This window comes from Oryx dammah, unplaced genomic scaffold, assembly GCF_014754425.2.
Source record: "Oryx dammah isolate SB20612 unplaced genomic scaffold, SCBI_Odam_1.1 HiC_scaffold_1, whole genome shotgun sequence".
Classification (NCBI taxonomy): Eukaryota; Metazoa; Chordata; class Mammalia; order Artiodactyla; family Bovidae; genus Oryx; species Oryx dammah.
The window spans coordinates 10,965,038-10,991,787 of NW_024070185.1; the positions used below are offsets into that span (position 1 = coordinate 10,965,038).

At 48.3% G+C, this 26,750-nt stretch overlaps 1 protein-coding gene across 2 annotated transcripts; it reads left to right on the forward strand.

The window, feature by feature from the left end:
- The first annotated feature begins 8,634 nt into the window (after positions 1–8,634).
- On the forward strand, positions 8,635–26,070 carry CLU (clusterin). 2 transcript variants are annotated; one of them, XM_040237123.1, is made up of 10 exons: positions 8,808–8,843; positions 9,630–9,753; positions 12,893–13,009; positions 14,291–14,439; positions 16,728–16,898; positions 18,796–19,204; positions 20,850–20,951; positions 24,443–24,672; positions 25,399–25,568; positions 25,819–26,068. In XM_040237123.1, the coding sequence occupies exons 3-10, from the start codon at positions 12,931–12,933 to the stop codon at positions 25,826–25,828; spliced, it is 1,320 nt and encodes a 439-aa protein (XP_040093057.1). In that variant the 5' UTR covers positions 8,808–8,843; positions 9,630–9,753; positions 12,893–12,930; the 3' UTR covers positions 25,829–26,068. The 2 variants fall into 2 exon arrangements, with proteins under 2 accessions (XP_040093046.1, XP_040093057.1); XM_040237112.1 differs by lacking the exon at positions 9,630–9,753 and having other exon boundaries at positions 8,635–8,843; positions 25,819–26,070.
- Positions 26,071–26,750: the final 680 nt, after the last annotated feature.

Genomic DNA, 26,750 nt, shown 5'->3' on the forward strand with positions numbered 1-26,750 from the left:
CTATCACCTCTTCACCTCTCCAGGGAAGCCCTTTTGTCTATTACACCTATCATCTATCACCTCTTCACCTCTCTATACCACGTGTGCTGTGCTGATTCGCTAAGTCTTGTTTGACTCTTTTGTGACTCTGTGGACTGTAGTCGACCGGGATCCTTTGTCTGTGGGATTCTCCAGGCAAGAATACTGGAGTGAGTTACTGACAGAGTCATTTCCTAGGCAGGTTGATAAGAGGTCTAGGGGTCCCCAAGGAGAGAGGGGTATGGAATTCTCAAGGAGGAAGAAAGGACAAACTTTTTTTTCCTCTACATGATGGAGGTTTGTGACATTGTACAGGAGACAGGGATCAAGACCATCCCCATGGAAAAGAAATGCAAAAATCAAAATGGCTGTCTGGGAAGGCCTTACAAATAGCTGTGAAAAGAAGAGAAGTGAAAAGCAAAGGAGAAAAGGAAAGATATAAACATCTGAATGCAGAGTTCCGAAGAATAGCAAGGAGAGATAAGAAAGCCTTCCTCAGTGATCAGTGCAAAGAAATGGAGGAAAACAACAGAATGGGAAAGACTAGAGATCTCTTCAAGAAAATTAGAGATACCAAGGGAACATGTCATGCAAAGATGGGCTCAATAAAGGACAGAAATGGTATGGACCTAACAGAAGCAGAAGATATTAAGAAGAGGTGGCAAGAATACACAGAAGAACTGTACAAAAAAGATCTTCACGACCCAGATTATCATGATGGTGTGATCACTCACCTAGAGCCAGACATCCTGGAATGTGAAGTCAAGTGGGCCTTAGAAAGCATCACTACGAACAAAGCTAGTGGAGGTTATGGAATACCAGTTGAGCTATTTCAAATCCTGAAAGATGATGCTGTGAAAGTGCTGCACTCAATATGCAGCAAATTTGGAAAACTCAGCAGTGGCCACAGGACTGGAAAAGGTCAGTTTTCATTCCAATCCCAAAGAAAGGCAATGCCAAAGAATGCTCAAACTACCGCACAATTGCACTCATCTCACACACTAGCAAAGTGATGCTCAAAATTCTCCAAGCCAGGCTTAAGCAATACATGAGCCATGAACTTCCAGATGTTCAAACTGGTTTTATAAAAGGCAGAGGAACCAGAGATTAAATTGCCAACATCCGCTGGATCATCGAAAAAGCAAGAGAGTTCCAGAAAACATCTATTTCTGCTTTATTGACTATGCCAAAGCCTTTGACTGTGTGGATCACAATAAACTGTGGAAAATTCTGAAAGAGATGGGAATACGAGACCACCTGACCTGCCTCTTGAGAAACTTGTATGCAGGTCAGGAAGCAACAGTTAGAACGGGACATGGAACAACAAAGTGGTTCCAAATAGGAAAAGGAGTACATCAAGGCTGTATATTGTCACCCTGCCTATTTAACTTCTATGCAGAGTACATCATGAGAAACGCTGGACTGGAAGAAACACAAGCTGGAATCAAGACTGCAGGGAGAAATATCAATAACCTCAGATATGCAGATGACACCACCCTTATGGCAGAAAGTGAAGAAGAACCAAAGAGCCTCTTGATGAAAGAGAAAGAGGAGTTTCAAATGGTAAATGGAGACTAGTTCAAGATTTACGAATAGTAAATAAGTCTGGAGTTCCTTTATACCCCGTGGTGCCTAATCCTTACACTCTATTGTCTGAAATTCCTGAACGAGCCAAATATTTCTCAGTAATTGATTTGAAAGATGCCTTCTCTTCAATGCCTTTGGCGGAGGAAAGTCAATTTCTACTTGTCTTTGAAGACCCTATGCAACCAGCTTCTCAGTTAACCTGGACAGTTTTGCCCCAGGGATTTCGTGACAGTCCTCACTTATTTGGACAAAGTTTGTCACAGGATCCACAAAACTTTAATAGCTCTGAAGCGGTGGTGTTACGATATGTAGATGATATTTTGCTCTGTGCTGAGACAGAGGAAGCTTGTTCATGAGCCTCAGAAGATTTCTTAAACTTTCTGGCAGGCTATGGTTACAAGGCATCAAGAGAAAAGGCTCAGCTTTGTCAACAATCTGTTAGATATCTGGGCCTTATCATATCAGAAGGGACTAGGGCCATAGGCCCCAAGAGAATTACACCTATACTAAAGCATCCCCTACCTATGACTTTAAGACAATTGAGAGGATTTTGGGGAATCACAGGTTACTGTCGCATTTGGATTCCAGGTTATGGGGAACTTGCCCGGCCTTATATAAACTTATAGCTGAAACTCAGCAGGCCCAAAGCGACAAACTGGTTTGGTCTCCAAATACTCAAAAGGCTTTTAAGGTTCTTCAGACTGCTCTCCTGCAAGCTCCCACTCTGAGCTTTCCCACAGGGTCAGAATTTAATTTGTTTGTCACTGAAAGGAAAGGTATGGCCTTGGGAGTTTTGGCACAACTCCGAGGGCCTCACCAGCAACCTATTGCTTATCTAAGCAGAGAATTAGATGTAATTTCATGTGGGGGACCCACTGCCTAAGAGTAATTGGGGCAGCGGCTTTATTAGCACCTGAAGCTTTAAAAATAATTAATGGACGAAAACTTACTGTACTGACTTCTCATGATGTGAGTGGAATCTTAAATTCTAAGGTTAATATTTGGATGACAGACAGTAGGCTTCTTAAATATCAGTCATTGTTGTTAGAGGGACCATTAACTAAGCTTAAAGTTTGTGGAAATTTAAATCCTGCCACTTTCCTTCCTGAGAAGGAAAATGAAACATCTGATCATGATTGTTCCCAATTTCTAACTTTAAACTATGCAGCTCGGGAAGGTCTAATGGATACCCCATTAGAAAATCCTGACATGGAAATATTTACAGATGGCAGTGCTTTTGTTCAGAATGGAAAGTGTAAAGCAGGTTACCCCGTTGTGACTGCTGAACAGGTTTTAGAAGCAAAATCTCTCCCCCAGGGAACCGGTGCTCAGTCAGTGGAGCTTGTGGCTCTGACCCGAGCTCTAGAGTTAAGCAAAGGGCAGCGAGTAAATATCTACACTTTACCTAAGTACACTAAGTATGCTTATTTGACTTTACATGCTCATGCTGCAATATGGAAAGAAAGACAGTTTAAAACAGCAACAGGAGAAACTATTAAACATTTCGGAGAGATCAAGAAACTTTTAATTGCTATATATTGTCCTAAAGAAGTAGCAGTTATGCATTGCCATGGGCACAGCAGGGATGGGAGTAAAGTAGCCGAAGGTAATCAGTGACTGTCAAGCCGGAAAAGCGGCACTTTATGAAACCCTTTCACTGCAGATGCCTTTGATCTGGACAGGTCCTGTGGAACAGGGAAAACCACAGTATACTGAGGAAGAATTAGAAAAATATGAGAAAAGAAGAGCAAAGATTACTGATAAAGGGTGGTCACAGTCCGAGGATGGACGACTAATAATTCCTGAAAATGCTCAGAGGAAAATTCTTAAGGGTTTACACCAGAGTTTTCATTTGGGTGCAGAGAGTACTTACCAGATAGCTTCTCGTTTGTTTGAAGGTAAAAATGTAATGAAAACTTTAAAGAACATTATCGAAAAGTGTGAGGTTTGTCAGGAAAAATAACCCAAAGACTGAAAAGCTAGCAAAATCTGGATTACAACTAAGTGGAAAGTATCCTGGAGAGGACTGGGAAATTAATTTTACTCATATGCCAAAAGCTAATGGGTATTCTTGTTTACAAGTTTGGGTGGATACGTTTACTGGATGGATTGAGGCTTTTCCCTGTGGTAGTGAACAGGCTAAGGAGGTTATAAAGATTTTAATCCATGAAATCATCCCCAGGTTTGGGCTGCCAGGGAGCCTTCAGAGTGACAGCGGCCCCGCCTTTAAAGCTGCTGTAACTCGGGGGTACTCTTTCTGCCTCCTTCGGGTGCCTATGTCAGAAGCTTTCTCTATCTCCTTTATACTTCAATAAAACTTTATTACACTAAAGCTCTGAGTGATCAAGTCTCATCTCTGGCCCCAGATTGAATTCTTCTCCTCTGGAGGCCAATTCTTCTCCTCCTCGGCGTCTTTTCGTGGTTCAGCAACAGCCTTTCATTGCCATTCCCTTCTCCAGGGGATTTCTCAGCCCAAGGATCAAACCCGTGTCTCTTGCGTCTGCTGCATTGGCAGGCAGTTTCTTTACCTCTAGAGCCACCTCGAAGCCCATCATCTCTCTATGTCTATTTATTTTTCTATCTTCTGTTTATCATCTATTGTATCTATCATTTATATTACCTGTCTCCAATTCCATATCTATCTATTAATATATACCTGATATTTATCTATCTATATCTAACTATACCCAATCTACACCATGCAATATTTGGGCATGTAATACATAATAAACATCTACCTAATGATTTTTATTTTTATTGTAGTTGACTTTATATTTAAGTCAATAATATTAGCTTCAGGTGTATAACATAGTGATACATTATTTTTTACTGTCTATATTTTAGTAAGCGGAAGATATTCTTAAGCAGACAGGAGACCTAGAAACTATAAAGGAAAAGATAAGGAAATTTCACTACAAAAAAAATGTTAAGAACCTCCATTATGAAAGGTAAAAGACAGGAGAACTTGGTAAAAACATCTGCAATACACAGAGGATTACATCATTTATTTAAAGAGCTCCTATACATTGTTAGAAAAAGGAGTGCACTGTAAATCAACTATACTTCAACTTAAAAAAGGATGACTAACCCAACAGAACAAACAAATAATACGAATAAGCAAGTCACAGAAAAGGAAACTATTTTAAAAGGAATAGCTGAAAACAATAAACACACAGAGAGTAAGAGCAAAATGTCAGTTTCACCCACCAGAGTGGCAAACATTAAAAAGGACAACTACATCCAGACTGATGGTCATGTGGAAACTGGGTTTTCTCAGAGACAGTGAGAGTTGCTGCTACCATTAGCCTGTATATATTAAGATGACACATTCTCTTTTACCCTACAATCCCAATTTCAGAGTCTCTTATACCAATAAAGGATTAACAGTGAAGATAGTTTAAGTAGTATTTGCCTGCTTATAGGTCTATGATAAGCAACTCAAGAGAGACTAGCATCAGATCTTTTCCCAAAGAGATCCTGTTTGGGAAAATAAGGGAAACACAGTGGATGGAGCCGAATTTTCCAGACTTAGGGAAGCCCTGAAAGAGCAGTACGATGCCTCTGTATCAGCTCTAGGCCGATTTTATCACTTATGATTTTATTATCCATTATTTTTTTTATGACTGAATACACCCAAATTATAATTAGAGCCTGGAGGGTGATTCTTAATTATAGGCCGTGGAGTATTTACTGCTTTCATCCATTTCTATCTTGATCCACTTACATCAGTGGTAGTTAGGCTGCTGGCACAGAGCTGGACCACGATGGTGGTGGTGGGGTGGGTGCATGACAAAGATACCACCCAACAGGAGACAAATGGTAGGTAAAGCAGAAAGAGATGAACAGCTAAACGTAAAGTTCTTTACTTTCTCCCTCCCCCCTCCCCAATGGTTCCCCCACTCCAAGGAAAAAAATCAAGCCCCAAACCCCAAACCCGACCGCTTAAGTCTGTAATGGGAGAAAAATGACTAAACAGCAGCGTCTGCCAAAAAAAGATCAATTCTATATGAATCAGCCAAGTGACTCAGCAGCTGAATAAAAGCTTATCTTGAGTGTTTGTGCAAGAGAGCAGGTGGTCCTCTGGCCTGTGGTCAGTCCTCACCTGTATTGGCAGGCCCAGAGCTCAAGAGAGGCAAGGTGCAGAAGGCCAAAGGGTTGGGGAAGAATTTGCACACAGTGACAGAGCAGGCAGTGACAAGCCTGGGAAATGCTGGGAGTAATGAAATAGCCCTTCAAATAGCCGAAGGGCTACTAGCAGTAGGGAGATGGATTGGGTTTTCTCTGTGTGGCTCCAGATGACCGACCTGGATCTGAGATTGTCCCTTGCAGGAGCCAGACTCTGACTTCAACAAGCTGTACAGACAACTAACTCTGTGGACAGTTTTCTAGATGATTTCATGCATGGAGGTAGTGAGCACTCAGTTATTGGGGGCATCCAAACAGAGGCCAGGGTGACCACCTGACGGGAATGTGGCAGTGGTGGTGGTAGTCGGGGGCAGCTGAGAATCAAGTAATGGAATCTTAAAAAAAAAAAGGTATAACGGGACTTCCCTGGAGGTCTGGTGGTTAAGACTTTGCCTTCCAATGCAGGGGGTAAAGGTTCGATCCTTGGTTGGGGATCTAAGAGCCCATATGACTTGTGGCCAAAACTCAAAACACAAAACAAAAGCAATATGGTAACACATTCATTGTTTGTTAAAAAAACAAACAAAAAAAACACTTTAAAATAAATATAAAAAGAGTATAAACAAATGCATCTACAAAATGGAAACTAAAATACAGATGTAGAAAGCAAACTTATGGTTGCCAAGAGGTAAGGGGAGGGGAGGGATCAAAATTGGGAGATTGGGATTGACATATACACAGTACTATATATAAACTAGGTAACTAATAAGGACCTACTGTATAGCACAAGGAACTCTATTCAATAGTCTGTAATGACCTATATGGTTAAAGAATGTAAAAGAGTGGATATATGAATATGTATAACTGATTCACTTTGCTGTACACCTGAAACTGATACAACATTGTAAAAAATCAACTACATTCCAATAAAAGTTAAAAAGAAAGAATCAACTATTGGGTGAGGGCTTTAGACTAAAATCTAGTTTATGCATTTATGGGGCACTTTTTCCCTTTAAGTTTCATCTTCTGAGCCTGTGTGCTTAGTGGGGAGCTGGAGTCATCAAGTAATTGCTCCCAGAGGACCACAGTTGAGGCTGTGAATCATGTTATTTTCCCCCAATCCCTTCTCCTCCTCCCTTCCCCTGCTTCAGCTGACTAAGGCAGATATCCTTGTCCTCCAAAGTCTGATTTTTTAAAAAATATAATTATTACAGATTTGTGCTTACTGTACCAGATGCGGGGGAGTCACAGAACAGAAAAGTTACAAGGAGGGAGCTCAAAGAGAACCCATCTGGCCTGGGGGCATTGATAGGATGCTAAAGAGGTGGCAGTGTCCACAGAAAATGTAGCTGTTACTGATAATTAGACTTTTTCAGGAAGATAAAGTGAAGCCTCAGGGGAGAAATACTGTTGCAAATTCTGGTTGGATGTTTTTTTTTTTCCTTCCTTCCACACTTGGCATTGCTCCTGGTGAGGTTGAAGCGGACCTCAGAGATGATACATTCCAGATTCCTCATTGTCCAAAAGGAAGAAACTTGAGAACTGAGGAGCCCGGATGGGGTGTGGGGGTTAAAATCTTCGGGCTGGCCAAGGTCACCCAGATTCTCAGGATGGAGCTGAGAGCTCCGTCAGAATTCTATGCAACACCCCTCCCCCCTCCCGCTCCCGAATACACTTTCTCCCTGTTTTTCACTTGCCTAGAAGCTCCCTCTGTGCTCTGTCCTGAAAAGGGTTTCCTAGTTGCCCCGAACCTTGGGCAACCAGGGACTGGGTCTGAAGCTGTATGTTGAAAGCTGTGAGCAGGAAAACTCAGCCCCTTGCCATACGACTCTCCTCTGTGCCCCTCATCTTGCCGGTTTTCAGTTGGCAAGTGAACCAAACTGTCCACACCTGCCCTGCACATCCATCTTCCCCCAGCCAGGGCGAGAACCACCCTCAAGCCCCTAGACCTTTCTCTGAGGGCTCAAACACCCTGGATCAGAGTGCCTGACTGTTTCTTCCCCAGGAAGTATTAAACACTATGCCTGTGGGGCTTCTGGGTTGGTCCCCTCCCTGCCAGGGGGTGGCATAAGGGCTCCCACTCCTTATCCCCATTAAAGCCCCCTGCCACAGGGAGTCTGTTGGCAAGCCTTCCTCCTGCCCGCAGAGGGAACTTGGGGCTGGTGGAGACGAGTGAAGGCTTTTGCAAATAGGATCAGCAGCATAATTTGAGAAGCCCCAGGCACAAGGAAAACGCAGGGCCCCTTGTTCAAAAACGATTGAGAATTTCAAGACTTGGACAGTAGCTCATCAAATAATGCACGGGGTAGCAGGGTCCCATGTTCATGAAGCCCACCCGGTTTGGCTGAGTCTCAAGTGGATGGGGACAACATTTAGTTAAGGTCCAGGAATCAAAGAGTCAGGGAGGCCTTATGATTTCCCAAACGGATGCTCTGTTCATTCCTAAGAACCTGTTTCTGTTCCTGCCGCCTAGCAGGTCTGCCATGGGATCACCAGGTCACTGTAGTGGTTTGGGAAGCGGTCATTTCACACTTTCTGTGTTCCTTCTCTATCACATCTCTCTCCATTACACCCCCGTTATTTCTGATGCTGTTAAATGGAGGAGTGGCGCAAGTGAGAAACTAACGTTTAATCGGGCAGCGGAATTGTGAGTTTTGATTTGAGAGTAGGCACCAGCCTGGGGCGCTGAGCATCCCTCCACTTTTGCGGAGCTGGGGGCTCGCGGTGCACGTTAATTCAGGCTCTTCCCTCCTGGGGGCGCCGTGCCCCAGCTCTGAGCCCCAAGGATGCGTTCCCGCACCCCAACGTCTGTCTCTGCTGGAGCCTTTCGCGGTGCCAAAGCGCCCCCCTGCACCCCCCGCTGAGTGCTGCACCGGATCTCCCTCCTCCCTCACCCTCAGCCAACTGCCCGCCCCCCGCATCTCAGCACCCCCTCCCGCGCGGGCTTCCAGAAAGCTCCCGGTGCTTTCTACGGCATTCTTTGGGCGTGAGTCATGCAGGTTTGCAGCCAGCCCCAAAGTGGGTGTATACGCAGCGGAGCGCTATAAATACGGGCGCCTCACGGTGCTGTGCACGCGGCGTGGCCAGGAGGAGCGCACGGGCAGCGGTGACCGGTGAGACGTCCCCACCCTTCCAGTTCCCTACGTGGAGCCCCGCCGCCGGGACGATGAGAGAGGGGGTGGGAGTGGAGGTGGCCGCCAGGCTAGGAGAGGATGATCACTGGTAGTTACAGGGCTGTCAGAGGGGCGCTTTGGGTGGAGTCGGGAGATCAGGGAAGGCAGGTGACCGGAACCCCATCGCCTGCGAGCCTGGCGGCGTCTGAAAACTGCTGGGGTCGGCGCACAGGCAAGGACTCGGGAGCCCTTTTGTTCATGAACTCCAATCACAGTTCTGTGGGGGTAAACAGGATAGGTGTAGTGAACCTTTTTTTGTAAAGATGGGGAAATTGACATTTGGAGGACTGCCGCAGACGCTGGAGGCCAGGCTAGTTAGTGGCAGAGCTGGCCTGCCCTGAGAGCCTTCCTGCAGCATTTTCCTTGGAAAGGCGCTGATATCTCCAGAGGTGGCAGTCAGCTTGAGCGCGTGAGTCATCTTGTTTGCTCACGAATTCTCTAGTTCTCTGGCTAGTGTGTTTATAAGTATGATGTTTTGATTTAAGTATACGTTGTGTGCGTGCTCCATCGTGTCCGACTCTGGTACCCCATGGACTGTAGCCTGCCAGGCTCCTCTGTCCATGGAATTCTCCAGGCAAGAATACTGGAGTGGGTTGCCATTTTCTCCTTCAGGGGATCTTCCCAACTCAGGGATGGAACCCGCATCTCTTGAGTCTCCTGCATTGGCAGGCAGATTCTTCACCACTGAGCCACCTGGAAAACTCTTTCTGCTTCCTCATGCACCAGAGTACGTCAGAGAAACGTGTCACACAACCTCCATCAGATTTCAGACGTCTGATTCAAAACTGTCACATTTTATAGATGAAAATCTGGAAGAATAAACAGAAAGATCTCCAAAGATAAACAGAAAGTAGGTATCAGAATTGGGATTAGAACCCAAGTCTTGACCTTCCAGAATTTCTGGACTTACTGAAAAAAAGAAGCTGATTATACTATTTAAGAGTGAGGTTAAGAATTTAAGAGTAAGTACAAATTCTATAAAAGGATGCTCTTGAGAGTGTTCATTATAATAATAGTCAGAAATTAAAGACAATTTAAATGCTCAGCCTTGTGGGGTGGCAAAACAAGGTACACCAGAAAAAAGACTATTACACAGCCATGAAAGTATGCTTTTAGAGTGTATTTGAAGATAGTAGATGTAAAGGACCCAGTTGCATAGAAAAGAGGAAAGATACCACAGTGCTATTGTTTGCCTCTGGAGGGTGTGAATTACAGGTGAATTGTTTTGTTTTTCATTTAGGTAGAGTTTACTTATTTGGGGAGGGAGTAGGAAGGGAACTTGGGCTTTGAACCGTGCAGCTTACTTTGCCTGATGGTGTCCTCCCCATGCCTTCTTCTGGGGAAGGGAGGGCCTTTGAGTGCCTTGTTTAATCAGAGCAGTTGGCAACCAGGTGCCTTGGGAGGGGAGTTAGTGCAAAGGGAGGGTAATTTGGCTGCATAGCTGCTGTTCTCGTACTGTCTGTCCTTCGGCTAGTATCAGTATTGCTACTGCTGCTGCTGCTAAGTCGCTTCAGTCGTGTCCAACTCTATGCAGCCTCATAGATGGCAGCCCACCAGGCTCTGCTGTCCCTGGGATTCTCCAGGCAAGAACATTGGCGTGGGTTGCCATTTCCTTCTCCAATGCATGAAAGTGAAAAGTGAAAGTGAAGTCGTTCAGTCGTGTCTGACTCTTTGTGACCCCATGGACTGCAGCCCACCAGGCTCTTCTGTCCATGGGATTTTCCAGGCAAGAGTACTGGAATGGGTTGCCATTGCTGTCTCCAAGTATCAGTATTACTTGCAAGCTTTTTAGTACAGCAGTTTCAGAATCAGAATCTGGTGTGATAACAAGACTCCTGGCTAATTCCCACATACTTTTAAGAAGCCGATTGCTTCATTAAGGCAAAGCCTGCAGCAGGGAAGGACTGCAGGTGGCCTCTGTGTGCCTGCTTCAGTTTCTCTGTCCCTGTCTCTACATGTAGGACATGTCTCTACATGTCCTCCCACTTCCCTGAAAGATATCGTGCCAGTGCCCACGGTTTGTCCTACGTCTATTTTTGAAGGAGTCAGAATTTCCTGTGGTGACATAAGACTCTTCTGTTTACAGAACAAATTCAAATCTCTGAGGTCTGTATTAGATCCATTTTACAGATGGAAAAACTGAGGCTCCAATTTCAGTGACTTGGTGTCAAGGAGAGAACACTGGACTGGGGGATTGGGAGGGCTGGGTTCTCAATCTTGGGGTTGCCACCTGCTGGTAGGCCTTGGGGAGCCCCATCGTGTTTCTGAGTTCTGCCTCCCCTCTGAGGTGGAGGATTGAATGGGAGACAGGTCCCTGTCCCAGCTCTCAGCTCCATGGCTCCCATGGTCTCCAGACTGCTGATGGGGGATCCTGTACTGACCCCTGGGTTTCTGGACTCCTCATCCAGTGCTCTTGCCTTTGACTTCCCTGACTTCCCTGCATCTCTTTTCCTTAGGACCCAATGCCCTGTCTTCTGGTCCAAGCCTATTTCGAAGACTGGTATATGGATTTCTCAAAAGCCTTCACTTATGGGGGGTGCTTTGCTGGAGGGGTGTTTCTCTCTGGCTTTGTCTCTCTGGCATGACAAAGCTCTGTCCCTGTTTGAGGTGTTTCAGGCCTCAGTGAGCAGCTGGGGCAGTGCCTGGCAGACCTGAAATAGTGCCCTGGCTCAGCCGCCCACCCACCATCTCTGGGGAGGTCAGTGACCTGCTCTCCTCTCCCACGCTGCTCAGGGACCACAGCCCGGCTGCCTTACTAATTGCGTCTCAGGAGAGACTTGCCTTATTCATGTTCTCCCAGGGTCTCAGCCTATGGAGGGAGCCGAGAGCAGCTTTGGGGTGAGGGTCATTCCAGCAAGCGGAGAGCCCCTTCCCATTCTTGTTAGGGCAAGTGGGTATGTTCAGATGATAAGTTGCTGGGAGGGGTGCAGGGGAAGGGATGCAGGGGGAGGGTTTCTGTTTTGCAACAACTTCAGCTTTGGGGAAAGGATCCATTGTGTAAGACCAGCTGGTCCAGGGTTCAGGCAGCCAGCCGAGTGTGGTGGAAGGACCTTGGCAGACGCCCTGTGGTGTGTTAAGAGAGACCAGCTGAGTGAAAGGGACCTGGCAGAGCAGAGAGGCGCTCCTCCCAGCAGGACTTCCTCTGGGGAGGCTCCTTGCCCTCCCCCCAACCCCACCACATCCCCCTCCCCAATCCTTTGGCTTTGCCTTTCCCTATCTACGCTCCCTGGAGACCCCTGTCCTCGCCTTGCTCTACTCCCATCCACGCCTCCTGCCTCAAGTCTCATGCTGGTAATGACAACCGGATTTATTTTCCTGTGCCATCCCAGAGGGTCTGAGGCTGTCAGTGCCTCAGGCCCTCAAAACAGCCTCAGACCCTCGAAAAGCACTTTCAGGAGGTGATGAGACATGGCTGGGGACAGTGCTGTGATTGATTGGTGATGCCTGCTGCGGGCAGGCTTGGTGATGTCAACAGCAGGGGGCTGGCTGCACTCTGGGCTGCAGTCCCCATGTTAGGGGGATGGGATAGGCCGGGTGAGTGACCCAAGAGAGGTATATTCAGAGTGAGTTTGGTGTGAGCAGGTATCGTCAGATGGATGTCCTCTCTGGATGCAGACAGTTCCTGTGCCTTTTTCGGGCACAGTCAGCTATGATGAGAAGAGGAGGAACAGGGGGAGGAACAGGGGGAGGAACAGGCGGAGGGTAACTTGGACCTGAGTCTGGTGGTTCATCCTCATTTCTTCTCTATGAGGCTGCTTTCCTGCAGTTCTTCCCGGTACCCGCTGCCTCCCACTTTCTTTTGAAAGTGCCCATTGGCAAGACTGATCCTTTCTTGTCCAGTCCCTGGGATAAAAAGGCGTTGATGCAAGTAAGGGCATAGCGGAGGGCCAGGCCTCAGCAGGGCTCCAGGAGAGCAGGCGGCAGGCTGGGCCGGAGACCAGCGGGCTGTCTAGCTGTTGCCATGACAGTTCCCTGTTCTCTACAAACAGAGGCGTGCTGGGATTCCAGAAGTGGAGAAGGAGGCAAGATGAAGACTCTCCTGCTGTTGGTGGGGCTGCTGCTCAGCTGGGAGAGTGGCCGGGCAATCTCGGACAAAGAGCTCCAGGGTAAGTGAGCAGGCCCCCAGGGGTCAGAGGCCATTTCCGCCCCGTGCATCGGATCTGGTTTGCTCTGCTCAGGCTCCTCTCTGAGCCCTCTGTCGCGAGCCCAGGCTCCTTGTGGTCAGATTGTCTTCCAGACACTTTCAGGTGGAATCCAAGCCCTTTCTGACTGCTGCATCTCCAGCTGTTCCCTTCCCAGTCCGCTTGCCCCAGCGCCCACACCTCCCCCATGACGCTCCTTGAAGCCTGGACCACTGGGGCCTCTGTGGACTTCCCTTTGAGTTTCCGTAAAGCTCACTACCTGCATCTGCTACCTTGCCACCTAGAAAACCAACGCTCTGGATTCAGGAAAGAGGAAATATCATTTATTAGGAGGGCTTGTCATCCTTCAAAGCCCAGCTTTTGCTTCCCCTCTTCTGCTAGGTCCTTCCTGACACCTGTCTTCCCTCTGCTTCACTCACTCTCGTCCTGCGAGCTGACCAGCTCTCCGGGGTAGTAGTTAGAAACCCGAATGTTGAGATCAGAGGTGGGTGGGAATCTGTCTCTGCCCTCCCCAGCTGTTATAACCCTGGGTGAGTATCTTGACCTCACTATGATTCTTCACCCTCATTTGTGCAGTGAGGCGAAGGCAATGTTGAGAGCCTTAAATAAATTGCATGTGAAGCGTCCAGTGTGCTGCTTGGCCCAGGATAAGCACCAGAGAAGCACGGGCTGTTACTTTCAGTACCTCGGTGACATTATCTCATTGTATTTGTCACACGATGTGGTGTCTGATCACAGTCTCACCTCCGTGTCCCTGTCACCTGATACCATCAGTCAGAACAAAGATGAAATTCAGATGTTTGCTTAAACTGCATTCCAGAAGAAATTGTATCCAAAAGGATACTATTTTATATTTTGATGCTTAAACAATTATGCTTCCAGGATGTTTTTTTTTTCCTTGAAAATTTTCTTCTGCAGCTGGTTAGGCTGCTCCTCCAGTGCCCCAGGCGAACACTGGGTTATTCCTCCTCTGGGGTGTGTCTGCTCCAGTGTTTGCATTTCTGAGCAGCTGGTTGTAATTGATTCTCAGGCTCTGGGTCTTCAGTGTGCCCTGGAGATGGAACCGGAAATGGAACCCGGGTCAGGGTGAAGCTGGGACCCTGAAGGCTGCCTGCCAAGAAGACCCCAGCCTTGGCAGCCCCTAGACCCCCTGGCCTTTCGGACCCTTTAAACTGGTTCCAGGGTTGTATTCCCAGCACCATGCCTTCCTCTCACATCATCCACCTGCCTGCCCTTTTCCTGCAGAAATGTCCACTGAGGGGAGTAAGTACGTGAATAAAGAAATTAAAAATGCCCTCAAGGAGGTGAAACAGATAAAGACCCAAATAGAACAAACCAATGAAGAGCGCAAATTACTGCTCAGTTCCCTAGAGGAAGCCAAGAAGAAGAAAGAGGTAAGGAAGAGCCGAGCTGCCCCCACCTTGATCCTCTGCGCTGGTGGGAGGGCATGGGGAAGCCCTGCCAGGTTGCCATGGTGACCCTCTGTCTTTCCTTCCTGGCTGTGTCAGCTGATATCCAGGGCTGTGGTTAACAAATAGGGAAGGTTTATTTGCTTTTGAAAGCTTCAAGGGGTGAGATTTTGGATCTGGTTTCGTTTCAAGCCTGGCCTAGGGCCTGCTGCCCAGATTCATTTCAACAGATTTTTCTAAACCCCGATTGTGTGCAAGCTCCAAGGTCGGCTTTGGGTAGGGTCTTTCATTGTCACAGGTTAGGAGGTGGATGTCGCCCTACCTTTAGGAAGCTTATCTAGTGTGAGTAATACCTTTGGGGTACAGCAGGCACACACTATTGCTCACATCTGAGTTCTGGACTACTTTATAAAGAGACACCTAGGTCCACTGGTGAACACTCAAAACTAAACTACTATTATTCAGTAAACAGCTTATTTGTGCTGTGCTAAGTCACTTCAGTTGTGTCCAACTCTTTGAGACCCCATGTACTGTAGCCCACCAGGCTCCTCTGTACCTGGGATTTTCCAGGCAAGAATACTGGAGTGGGTTGCCATTTCCTCCTCCAGGGGAATCTTTCTGACCCAGGGATTGAACCTGCTTCTCTTAAATGTCTTCTGTATTGGCAGGCGGTTCTTTACAACTAGTGCCACCTGGGAAGCCCAGCTTATTTAAAAAATAAATAGTCTCCTTGAAGATATCCTCAAATTCTACTCCTATTACTACCCTAACCCAATGACAGAGATGCTGAAATGGGGCCTATGGTCCCTAATGCATGGAGTGAAATCATTATAAAGACTCAGAGAAGTTCTGCAGTAAAGGAACATATGTGACTTCACTCAACCCAAGTGCTTTCCAAATCCAATTGACCAGGGAATCCATTTATTTTTTTTTCCTGATAACTTGTAGCACAATTTCATGGAAGCCACTTACAGAAATGTTGGCCTGGGTGCAGCCCTTTCTTTGAAACTTAATGGCCTTTCTTGGCATGAGTGGAAATTCCCACCATGCTATGAGAAGGCTCCTAGAGTCCATGGGGGAAGTGGCAAGCCTTTTTCTTGAATATTTGTGCTACTCACTGGAATTTGATAGTTGACAATCTATGATAAACCACATCATGTTTGGAAAAAGACTCCATGACTTCTCAGTTGAGGAATATGGGAACGGGAAAGAAAGGAATTGCCTGTGAATTGGCCTAGTAGAAGGCATGGTGGCCTTCCCCATTTGGGAGCAAGGGGCAGTGGACACGGACCAGGGGCACAGGGAGCACGAAGTAGGGGAAGGTCTCACATAGCTCCTCCTGGTCACACATTCCTAGTCTAGCTTCATTTGGGGGTTTGGGTGGTCTACTTAATTCTTTGAAGATTTTAATATAGAAAAGCAGAAGAGGAAAAGTTTTTCCATAATCCTTTTACCTTAGGACAATTCCTTAGGTATCTAAGGATACCTGCATTTGATCTATTTCTTACTACTTTTTCTCCTCTAGACTTTTTGGACAGTGGCTATACTCAAACTCATGAATTTTTTAATGTGAGAAATGCTTATTATAATATTTAACACTTATTATAAACACCCTTGGTAATGGTATGCTGTTTACCATTTGTAGGTACCACAGTTTCCTTAACTGGTCCCCTAGTTTTGAGCATCTGAGTTGACACCAGTATTTTGTTTTTGCCATTCATGAATATTGAAATAAATGTCTTCAGGCATATGAACGTCTCCTTTATTGCAGGAAATCCTTGGGATAGATTCTTGCAGATTTACTGGGTCAAATGTCATGGTCATGTTAGAGAGTTTTGGTAGTAGATGTGACCTTGATTTTGGAAGCTTACCTATCACCGTGGTATGCCAGGGGCCGTGGTTGCCATAGAAAAACAAGATTCAGGGAAGCTTTGGAAGATGACATTGAAATTCCTGAAGGTGAGAGTAGAAAGTGGGGTATTTAGTGAGAGGGGAGAAGTCTTTTAAAGACTGTAGGTACAGCATCAGAGAAAGAAGTCCAGATGAGCTCTAGGGGCCAGAAAGGAGTAAGGAGCAGGATGAAGATGGGAGGATGTTTAAAACCAGATGAGAAGGGACATCCACGTGGCAAATGTGAACCAGGGCAGGGATGGAAACAAGCACCCCATGTGCCCAGGTTGGGCAAAGGTGGGAGGGGAGGGCCCACCCATGCCTACCTCGGGCAGGGGAAGCCTGTGGTTTCTATGGCTAAGCCAGCCTGTGTCATCCCCTAGGATGCCCTGAATGACACCAGGGATTCTGAAAACAAGCTGAAGGCGTCCCAGGGGGTGTGCAATGAGACTATGACGGCCCTCTGGGAGGAATGTAAGCCCTGCCTGAAGCAGACCTGTATGAAGTTCTACGCGCGGGTGTGCAGAAGCGGCTCGGGACTGGTTGGCCACCAGGTGATGAGGGCCCCGCTCCTTCAGCACAGCATGGCTTGGGGTGGGAAGTGAGGAGAGCTGAAGATGCTTCTTTGATTCTGCACCGAGTTCCAAGTGTCGGGGGGTTTCCCCACCAAGGGCTTCTCTCACACCATCTGGGTGCCCTGCAGTTCAGCTCAAGTTGGATCCCATCTACCCGGAGCCAGCCTCAGACCCCACAAGTTCAGGGATCAGTCCCACAAGACTGCCCCATCATGCCCACCCCCAACTTCAACAGCCAGTCAGAAGTCCAGGTAGAAGACCTGTGCTTCTGACTGACTGGCTGTAGATTAGAGAGTTCCATGACTGCTTCCTTTTGTTGCTGTTGATTCGCTAAGTTGTGTCTGACTCTTTGCAACCCTATGGACTGTAGCCTGACAGGCTCCTCTGTCCATGGGATTTCCCAGGCAAAAATACTGGAGTGAGTTGCCATTTCCTTCTCCCAGGGATCTCCTTGACCCAGGCATTGAACCCAAGTCTCCTACAGGTGGATTGCCCCCTTAGGTGCAATTAATTTGCTCAAGAAGCTCACAGAACCTGGAAAAACATTTTACATAGTAGATAATCAATTTGTTATAGAAGGATATAACTCGGGGGATTTCCCCAGTGGTCCAGTGGTTAAGTATCTACCTTGCAGTGCAGGGGACATGAGTTTGAACCCTGGTTGGGGAACTAGGATCCCACTTGCCACGGGGTAAATTTCACGTAGGTAAAATCATTTTTAAAAAAGCCACCAATGGGTGACCAGCCCATTGGTCACCCATTAAAAAAATAATAAAAATAAAAGGATATGAGTGAGGAACAGCAAGATGGAAGAGATGCCCAGAGCTAGGGATGGGGAGTGGTGGGTGTCCTTCATGTCCTCCCCAAGTGCAACAGTCTCTTGCATCTCCTTGGTGCATGTGTCTATCAACCCCGAAGCTTTACAAGCCCATCCTTTTGGGTTTAATAGAGGCTTCACTACACCAGCATGATTGATTAAATCATTGGCCATTGGTCACTGATTCAATCTCCAGCCCCTCCCCTCTGTAGAGATCAGGGGCTGGGGCCGAAAGCACTAGCCCTTTAATCATGTAGTTCGCTCCCCGACAGTCAGCCCCCATCCTTAGTTGCTTTCCAAAAGTCACCTCCCTAACATAACAAAAGACACCTTAATTGCTTTTATCACAGGAAATTCCAAGACCTTTAGGACCTTCTTGTCAGGAACCAGACTATATATATATATATACACACACATATTTCTTAGGATAAATCACAGTATCACAGCTTCATTTCACATGCCAGTTGCAATTGATTAGTTCTGGCTGCATTGGGGCCCAGAGTGTGTGATTGATTGGTAATGTCTGCAGTGAGTGCAGTAATGTGGGAATGTAGAAAACACCTGTGCCAGGTATTTGCCATCTTAAAAGACTCTCATCCAGCTATTCTTAGCTGCATAAGTTAACAAATGGCTCCATGGTAGGGCAGAGCCCTGTGTTCTCTTTAGCAAAAGGAACTAAGAATTTTTAGTATGCTAATATTGATCTACCCTCCCCTGCAGGCCTTGCTCAATTAGGACTCATGAATTTTGCCCTTCCCCAGAGTCCTATTGGTTGGCGCTTGGCTGATTGGGGGCGGGGGGAGGTCAAAGAGGACAGAAGACTAGTCTCCCCTGACGGGTCTTGTGACTTTCTTAGCCTCACAGGTCTTCTTACTCCTCCCTCCTGGGGTCAGTAGAATGGAAGGGGGCTGGCCTGGACATTTTAGAGATGGGGAGCCATTCCCAACCGGGCCTTCTGCCCCCGGCTGTGACTCTGAGATGTCCCAGGGGCAGCTGGGATGGGCATGGCCCATCTTGACAAGGGCGAGGCATCCCTGACTATCCCCCATCCCGTCACAGCTTGAGGAGTTCCTAAACCAGAGCTCCCCCTTCTACTTCTGGATCAACGGTGACCGCATTGATTCCCTGATGGAGAATGACCGGGAGCAGAGCCACGTGATGGACGTCATGGAGGACAGCTTCACCCGGGCGTCCAGCATCGTGGATGAGCTCTTCCCGGACCGGTTCTTTCCCCGGAGGCCCCAGGACACTCAATACTATCCCCTCTTCAGCTCATTCCCGAGGGGGTCACTCTTCTTCAATCCCAAGTCCCGCTTTGCCCGGAACGTGATGCCTTTCCCCTTGTTGGAACCCCTCAACTTCCACGATATGTTTCAGCCCTTCTACGACATGATCCACCAGGCCCAGCAGGCCATGGATGCCCACCTGCAGAGGACTCCCTACCACTTCCCCATGACGGAATTCACAGGTGAGAAGGAGGGGGATGAAAACTCAGTTCTTTGAGATGCTTAACCCAGTCAAACAGGCTGTGATGCTGAAGAGATGTACAAATAGCTAAGGAGCTAAGGAAGTGTGGAGGCAGGGAGCCTTAGATACTCAGATCTGTGCCCAGGACTTGGCCTGTATCATCTGAATCCCCCAAAGAGCAACCTGGGGAGGGGGCTACCATCCCTGTTTGACAGGGAGTGTAGGAACCTGCCCAAAGGTTCACGGACATCCCTGTTGGCTTAGCTGTAAAAAATCAGCCTGCAATGCAGGAGATGCGGGTTTGAGCCCTGGTTTGGGAAATCCCCTGGGATGGTCAAATCTAGCCCTACAGGACTTGTAACTCTGGTATTCTTTTGAATTTTCCAGGCTCCTTCCAACAACTGGTGGGCATGACACTATTTCCTCTAGGGTAGGGATCCCCAGCCTCTGGGATTTAATGCCTGTTGATCTGAGGTGGAGCTGGTGTAATAGTAATAGACATAAAGTGCACAATAAATGTAATGCTCTTGAATCATCCAGAAACCACCCCCCACCCACCCCCGCCTGGTCCATGGGAAAATTGTCTTCCACAAAACTGATCCCTTGAACCAAAAAAGTTGTGGACCACTGCCCTTGAGGGCTAGACCCCTTTGTCTTGGGAACTCAGGTGCTTTATATGGATGCCATGCATATATTGGCAATGAATTATATAATCAGCTCACTGTACAGTTAAGAAAGCTGTTTGTGGCTATAACCTTAGGGTCTGGTAGAGAATGGGCACATAGCGAGTATCTTTTGACTGAATGAACTCTAACACGGACACGAAAAGCCAAAACTTTTAGAAGTGATTTCTTTCATTGAACCAATAGACTCTGGTTGGCCAACCCCATCGCCTAAATGCTACAGTTGGACCAGCACTGGGTTTTGGCTTGTAATGGATTGGAAATGCAGGAGGGTACTGACTTAAACAGGTTTCCCTGGTGGCTCAGTGTTGAAGAACTCACCTGCCAATGCAGGAGACGTGGGCTCGACCCCTGAGTTGGGAAGATTCCTTGGAAAAAGAAATGGCAACCTGCTCCAGTATTCTTGCCTGGAGAAGCCCGTGGACGGAGGACCCTGGCAGGCTACAGCCCATGGGGTCGCAAAAGAATCTGACACAGTGTAGCAGCTGAACAACAAATTGACCTGAACAAGCATTCCCTGCATATCCATAAGGTTGCGGGGGCTGAGGAGGGGGTCGCCCTGTGTTATAAGGAGGTTCCAAGGTAAATCTTACTCCTGCCTGCAAGGAGCTTGCTGCCTGGCCAGGGGGAGAGAAACAAGACAAGACAGAATGCAGAATGATACCAAAGAGAAGTACACCCAGCTAAGGGAGTGGAGGTGGGAGAGGTGTCAGCCGGTGAAGGAGATGAGAGGGTGGCCATGCCCAGCTCAGGGGGGCCCGGGAACCACCTCCTGGTCCCACTGCAGGGAGTCCCACTGCTGGTCCGAACCTGGAGGACCAGCGGTCTTCAGGCAGACAGCCAGATGCCAATCTGCTCTGCCCGCAGAATCATCTCAAAGGGCTTGACAGTGGTGTGGAAGGGCTCAGAGAGATGGGGGCAGCTCATGTTGCTCTGTGTGACTTGTCCCCCATGTGTTCCCAGAAAACAACGACAAAACTGTGTGTAAGGAGATCCGCCACAACTCCACGGGATGCCTGCGGATGAAGGACCAGTGCGAGAAGTGCCAGGAGATCCTGGAAGTGGGTGAGTCAGGGACCCCCTGGTCTCCTGTGTCTTCAGGTCCCCAGCACCTCACTGGGGTTGCCTTGAGGGGCTCAGGTGGGTGGGAGTTTAATGCCAGCTCTGCTGCCTTCCAGCTGTGGCTCTTGGTTGGGGGGTACTGTCCTTTGCTTGTTTCTGCCTGGATCCCCATCTGAGGTTGAGGGTTAAGATGCAGAGTTGTCCCTGAGGTCAGGAGACAGAATACTTATCACATCAGCTCATGGTTAACAGGCTGACTGTGGGAGCGGTGGCTGTGCTTTCTAAAAAGCTGTCATCCTGTGACTTCCTCCAGTTAGTCTGTTCCCAGGGGCCAAACCTAGTATACGTTTTCCTTTTTGGCTGCAGACGAAAATTTAGACAGTGTGTTGTTGTTGTTCTGTTGTTTTGTTGCTAAGTCGTGTCTGACTCTTTGGAACCCATGGACTGTAGCCCACCAGGCTCCTCTGTCCATGGGATTTCCAAGGCAAGAATACTGGAGTGGGTTGCCATTTCCTACTTCAAGGGATCTTCCCAACCCAGGGATTGAACTCAAGTCTCCTGTATGGACAGGCAGATTCTTTACCACTGAGACATCGAGGAAGCGCTTCGACAGTATGGAGACTATTAAACTCTTGCCGTGTGTTTGTTACTAAATACCCTTCTTCTCAACACTTTACATTTACTCTTCTCCCTAGAATAACTGGGGTGGCTGCTTTGCTTACAGAGGAGGAGACTGAGTCAGACAAGGTTTGGTGACCTGCCAAGATTACTGGACGCCCCTCCTGGGGGGTATTTGGGAGGTGTTCCCCACCAGGGCTGCTGTGTTCTCTGCCCTGAACATATGGTCTCTCCTTGGGGTACCTTCGCTTTCTGGCCACCTTCCGTGTGGTTGGTTGGTCTCTGAGTTAAAGGAAATAGCTCTCTTCCGCCGTTGCTCTCTGTTTTACCAAGGGGACTGAATTCTTTCTACTTGGAGGTCAACAGCTATAAAAGCAGCTGACACACACAACTTCCTGGCTCACAAAAGCCTATGCCTGCAAGGAAGGAGTTAATTATTTCCCTGTACTGAGTGAATTGATCCTGGTTGGTGGTGGTGGTAGGGGGTGGTGATGGTGTTTGCTTTGCATTTAATTCTTTTGGGTGCCTGGGCAGCCCTTCAGAGTCTAGTTAAATATTTCTAGTCTCAGTGCTGTGCTTTTAGAAGCTACTGCAAAAGTACAAGTGCTATACGAGGCTGATCTGTGCAGGAGTGAGGTGAGTCCACAAACCCACCTCCTGGGTTTAGCCCATAACGTATCATCGTTAGAAAGCCATAAATCCCATAGTGCCTCACGGTGAGAAGGCCACCTTAGGGCCAGAAGGAGAGACCTACCCACGCCCAGGCTCAGCTTGGTGCCCCTGCTACTGATCTTAATCGTCACTGATCACAACTTCCTGAAACGCTGGCTTTCTTTCCTAATTGAGGAAGACTTATGACCTCTTATCTAAGGTGCTTGCAACCGCTGGAGCATGTGTGTGCTGCCTGGGACCTCCAGACTGGACTTTTGCAGTCTCCATTCTCCTGGCTTTTTGAACCAGATCATTCTTTTTTTTTTTTTTTTTAATGATAGGCTTCATCATTTTTTAAATAACTATTAAACAATGTTTTTATCTGGCTGCATTGGGTCCTAGTTGTGGCATGCAGGATCCTCACTGCGTCATGCATCGCAGTGGGTGGGCTCAGTAGTTGCGGCATGCAGCGTGGGATCCCAGTTCCCCAACCAGGGATCAACCCCGTGACCCCTGCACTGCAAGGCGGATTCTCAGCCACTGGACCACTGGGGAGGTCCCTGGACCGGATCACTGTTTGTGGTGGGGGCTGCCCTGTGCACTGTAAGTTTAGCAGCATCTCTGGCCTCTAGCCCCTGGATGCCAGTAACCTCCCACCGCCGCCACCCCCACCAGTTGTGACAACCAGAAGTGTTTTCAGACCTTGTCGAATATCCCTGGGGACAGCACCGCCCCAGGTGAGAGCCACTGCCCTAGGCTGCATTCCGGTTGCCAGTGACTGTTCTTATTTTCAATGACTGCCTGGCACAGAGAGTTAGTCATTGTACGTATTTCTCAACCCAGCCGATTGTTCATAATCTTATGTCTTGCTCCACCTAACATTTTATTTTAATTTAATAGAAATGATTACAACCAGCATGATGAAGCATGCAAGAACTCCTCCTTTTCCCTGACTTGCTTGAGTTTCATGTGCTCTTTTGGGGATATTTTTCAACAATTAAGGGAGAGAAAAACAGAGAGAGAGTGTTTAAAGAGAATGTTGTTTCTAGCTCTTGTCTCTCTCACCATCTGCAGTGGGTAGGGTTGGAGGTGGGGACCAAAAGCAGTGAACTTCCCTACTCTCTGGTGAGGTTGGCAGCCAGCCACGGTGGGCAGGCAGGCAAACCTGGACCCACAGCCCTCAGTCCCTGGCTGGCTCTTCTGCTACCCAGGTTCTTGGGTCCAGAATTTCCAACTCTATAGATATAGGCTAGCTTGGAGAACTTTCCAGAGCCATAGACTGAGTAGCGAGAGCCCAGGTTTAGGAGTTACAGCTCTGGGTTCACCATCCTGACCTCCCAAATCGTTCATCCTATGACTTTAGGTAAATGATTTAGCTCTGTGATCCTCAGTTTCATTGCTGGACATCAGAATACATCAGACCATTAGTGATCACTGCTATCCAGAGTGCTTGGTAATGCCTGGGCATAGGCATAGCTGCTGCTGCTGCTGCTGCTACGTTGCTTCAGTCGTGTCTGACTCTGTGCAACCCCATAGACGGCAGCCCACCGGGCTCCCCCATCCCTGGGATTCTCCAGGCAAGAATACTGGAGTGGGTTGCCATTTCCTTCTCTAATGCATGAAAATGAAAAGTGAAAGTGAAGTCGCTCAGTCGTGTCCGACTCTTAGTGACCCCATGGACTACAGTCTACCAGGCTCCTCCATCCATGGGATTTTCCAGGCAAGAGTACTGGAGTGGGGTGCCATTGCCTTCCCCGATAGGCATAGCAGTACCGGACAAATAGCAGCTACAGGTAACATCCACCATTTCTGGAAATGATTCCTGAGGGGAGAGGGCAGTGAGAGGATCTCCTGGTCTGAGCACAAGGAGTCCCGAGGCCGTGCTTCTTGAGGTGTGGGGCAATGCCCCTCCTTGCCCGTCTCCAGGGAGACAGGGTCTTGCACCCAAAGAGAAATCAGTGATGTCACCAAGACAGTTTACTTCAGCTGACACCATCTCCGAGAGCAAGACTTTCTCGATGAAGACAGCATGTGCTGAGTCACACTCAGGGCCAGCTCTCTGCTTTGTCTTGGGCTGACCGCGGACACTTGGGGGAAAGATGGCATTCTGAGTAGCTCTGGCTCAGGTCCCGGCTGCATGACCCGGTTCCCGTTGGTCTTCATCCCTGTTGAGCTCTCCCTTCACATTTCTGTCATCTGTCTGTGTTCTTTGCCTCTCTGGGCAGACTGTTCGGCCAGCAACCCAACTCAGACGCTGCTGCGCCAGCAGCTGAACGCGTCCCTGCAGCTGGCGGAGAAGTTCAGCAGGCTGTACGACCAGCTGCTGCAGTCCTACCAGCAGAAGATGCTCGACACGTCGGCCCTGCTCAAGCAGCTGAACGAGCAGTTCACCTGGGTGTCCCAGCTGGCCAACCTCACGCAGAGCGATGACCAGTACTACCTCCAGGTCTCCACGGTGAGTCCGTGCTGGCCGCGCACAGCCGCCGCGCCCGCGGTGCGGTCTGGAGGTTGTGTGGTCCTCCCCGGGGGTGAAACAGCATCAAGATGTTCACGGGGGCACGTCAGCTTTCGATGGAGCACTTGTCCTACCGTAGGAAGCGAACCCTCAGGCACAGCGGTGCACGGAGGCCCCGGCGCCCACTGAGGCGGAGTGTCACAGTCCCATTTTCTGGGTGAGGAAAGGGCGCGGCTCAACAGCTTACCCCACATCTCCCACCCGAGGGGTGGTCACCGTCCAGCTGCAGAGCGAGAGCTCTTTCTGGAGAGCTGCCCTGTCCCACGTAGGAGGCCTCATGAACTGGCCTGTTGTTCTCCTCCAGTGAGAAGAAGTTTCTCTCTAGTACCAGGAAACGTTTCTTTTTCTCTCCCTGCTGCCATTTCTACTACCACCTGCCCAGTGGCTGCCCAAAGGAAGCAGGCAGCTCGAAACCATATTTTACTTGGTGGGGCTCCCCCTGGACTGGCCCTCCATGGAAGGTGTTTACCCCCCAGCCCCTACACACACACAGACTAGTGTGTCTGTGGGATTAGGGCATTTCTGTTCTCCGAGTTGTAGAGAATGTGGAGGTGAGTGAAAAGCAAAGGAGTCCGTGGATCCGAATGAAGCCTGACTTTAGTTGCCAGCTGAGTCCTTGTTGACTGTCATCCCTGCCCCTTCGTGAGCTTTCTTTCCTCCTTCCAGGTGAATTCCCACAGCTCCGACCCCAGCATCCCGTCTGGCATCACCAAGGTGGTTGTGAAACTTTTCAACTCCCTCCCCATCACAGTGACGGTCCCGCAGGAAGTCTCCAGTCCTAACTTCATGGAGAATGTGGCGGAGAAAGCGCTGCAGCAGTACCGCCGGAAGAGCCAGTGAGTGTGTGCCCCCTGCCCCACCGCAGTCCATCTGGAACCAACAGCAGCCTGGGGGTCCATAAAAGTGGGGGCAGCCTGGGCATCACTGGAGCTACAGCCAGAGCCCAGACAGGAAGTCGGGAAGCTACTAGGAAGTTTCTTCTTTCTTTGAAGGATGTTCTTTCTGGGTTGGAGAGAATCAAAATGTTGGTTGCTGCTTCTCAGGGAGTATCAGCCCTCACCTTCCCCTCCCCTGCTTCTTTTTCAGTGAGGAGTGAGGCGTGAAAGTTGCTTTTGCAAGTATGCAGGCGTCTCCACCCACTTGCCCCTGAGATGAGCTTCAGGCCCCTTTAGAGAGCTGTGCACGTCGCCAGATGACCAGGCCCTGACTTGGAGGTCCTCCTGACCCCACCAGCCTCTCCTTTGAACTCCTCTGAAACGCACTAATGCCTGTGTTTGCCGATCGCGGGAAGAACTTGCTCGCATGCCACTAACTCAATAAACCACCTTGTAATCTGAATGCTCTGCTGTGTCCTCTTTTTTATTTTTTTTGACTGTGCCCTGAGACATATGGGATCTTAGTTCACTGTTGTTTATTTGCTCAGCCTCTAGGATCTCTGTCTATTACAGAACCTGGTAGCCCACCAGGTTCTTCTGTCCATGGAATTCTTCAGGCAAGAATACTGGAGTGAGTTAGCATTCTCTTCTCCAGGGGATCTGCCTGACCCAGGGATTAAACCCACATCTCCTGCACAGGCAGGCAGAATCTTTCCTGCTGAGCCCCAGAGAAGCCCCTTTTACTTCACTAATGAGGGATCAAACCCTCGCCCCCTGCATAGGAAGTGTGGAGTCTGGACCACTTGACCACCAGGGAAGTCCTGGTGTGTCCTCCTTACGCAGGTTGTTTTGTTTGTTTGTTTTAATGCCCACATGTCTTCATTTGGATATTGAAAAAAAAAGAGAAAAGAAAAGCCAATGTCTAAGATAGTATAGTCTCATATAATTGAGAATAAAAGGAGTGGGATGATGAAGCTGACTCAGTTAAGGATTTCCTGCTTTTAGGAAGAGATGTGCCCAGCAGCCAGATAAAATATGTTTCTGAAAAATGAACCTTTTCCATTTTATTATAAAGCAGATGTGTACTCTGATTGAGGTTAGGGTGATCTCCTGAAGGAATACATTGAAAATTAGGGTGCATAT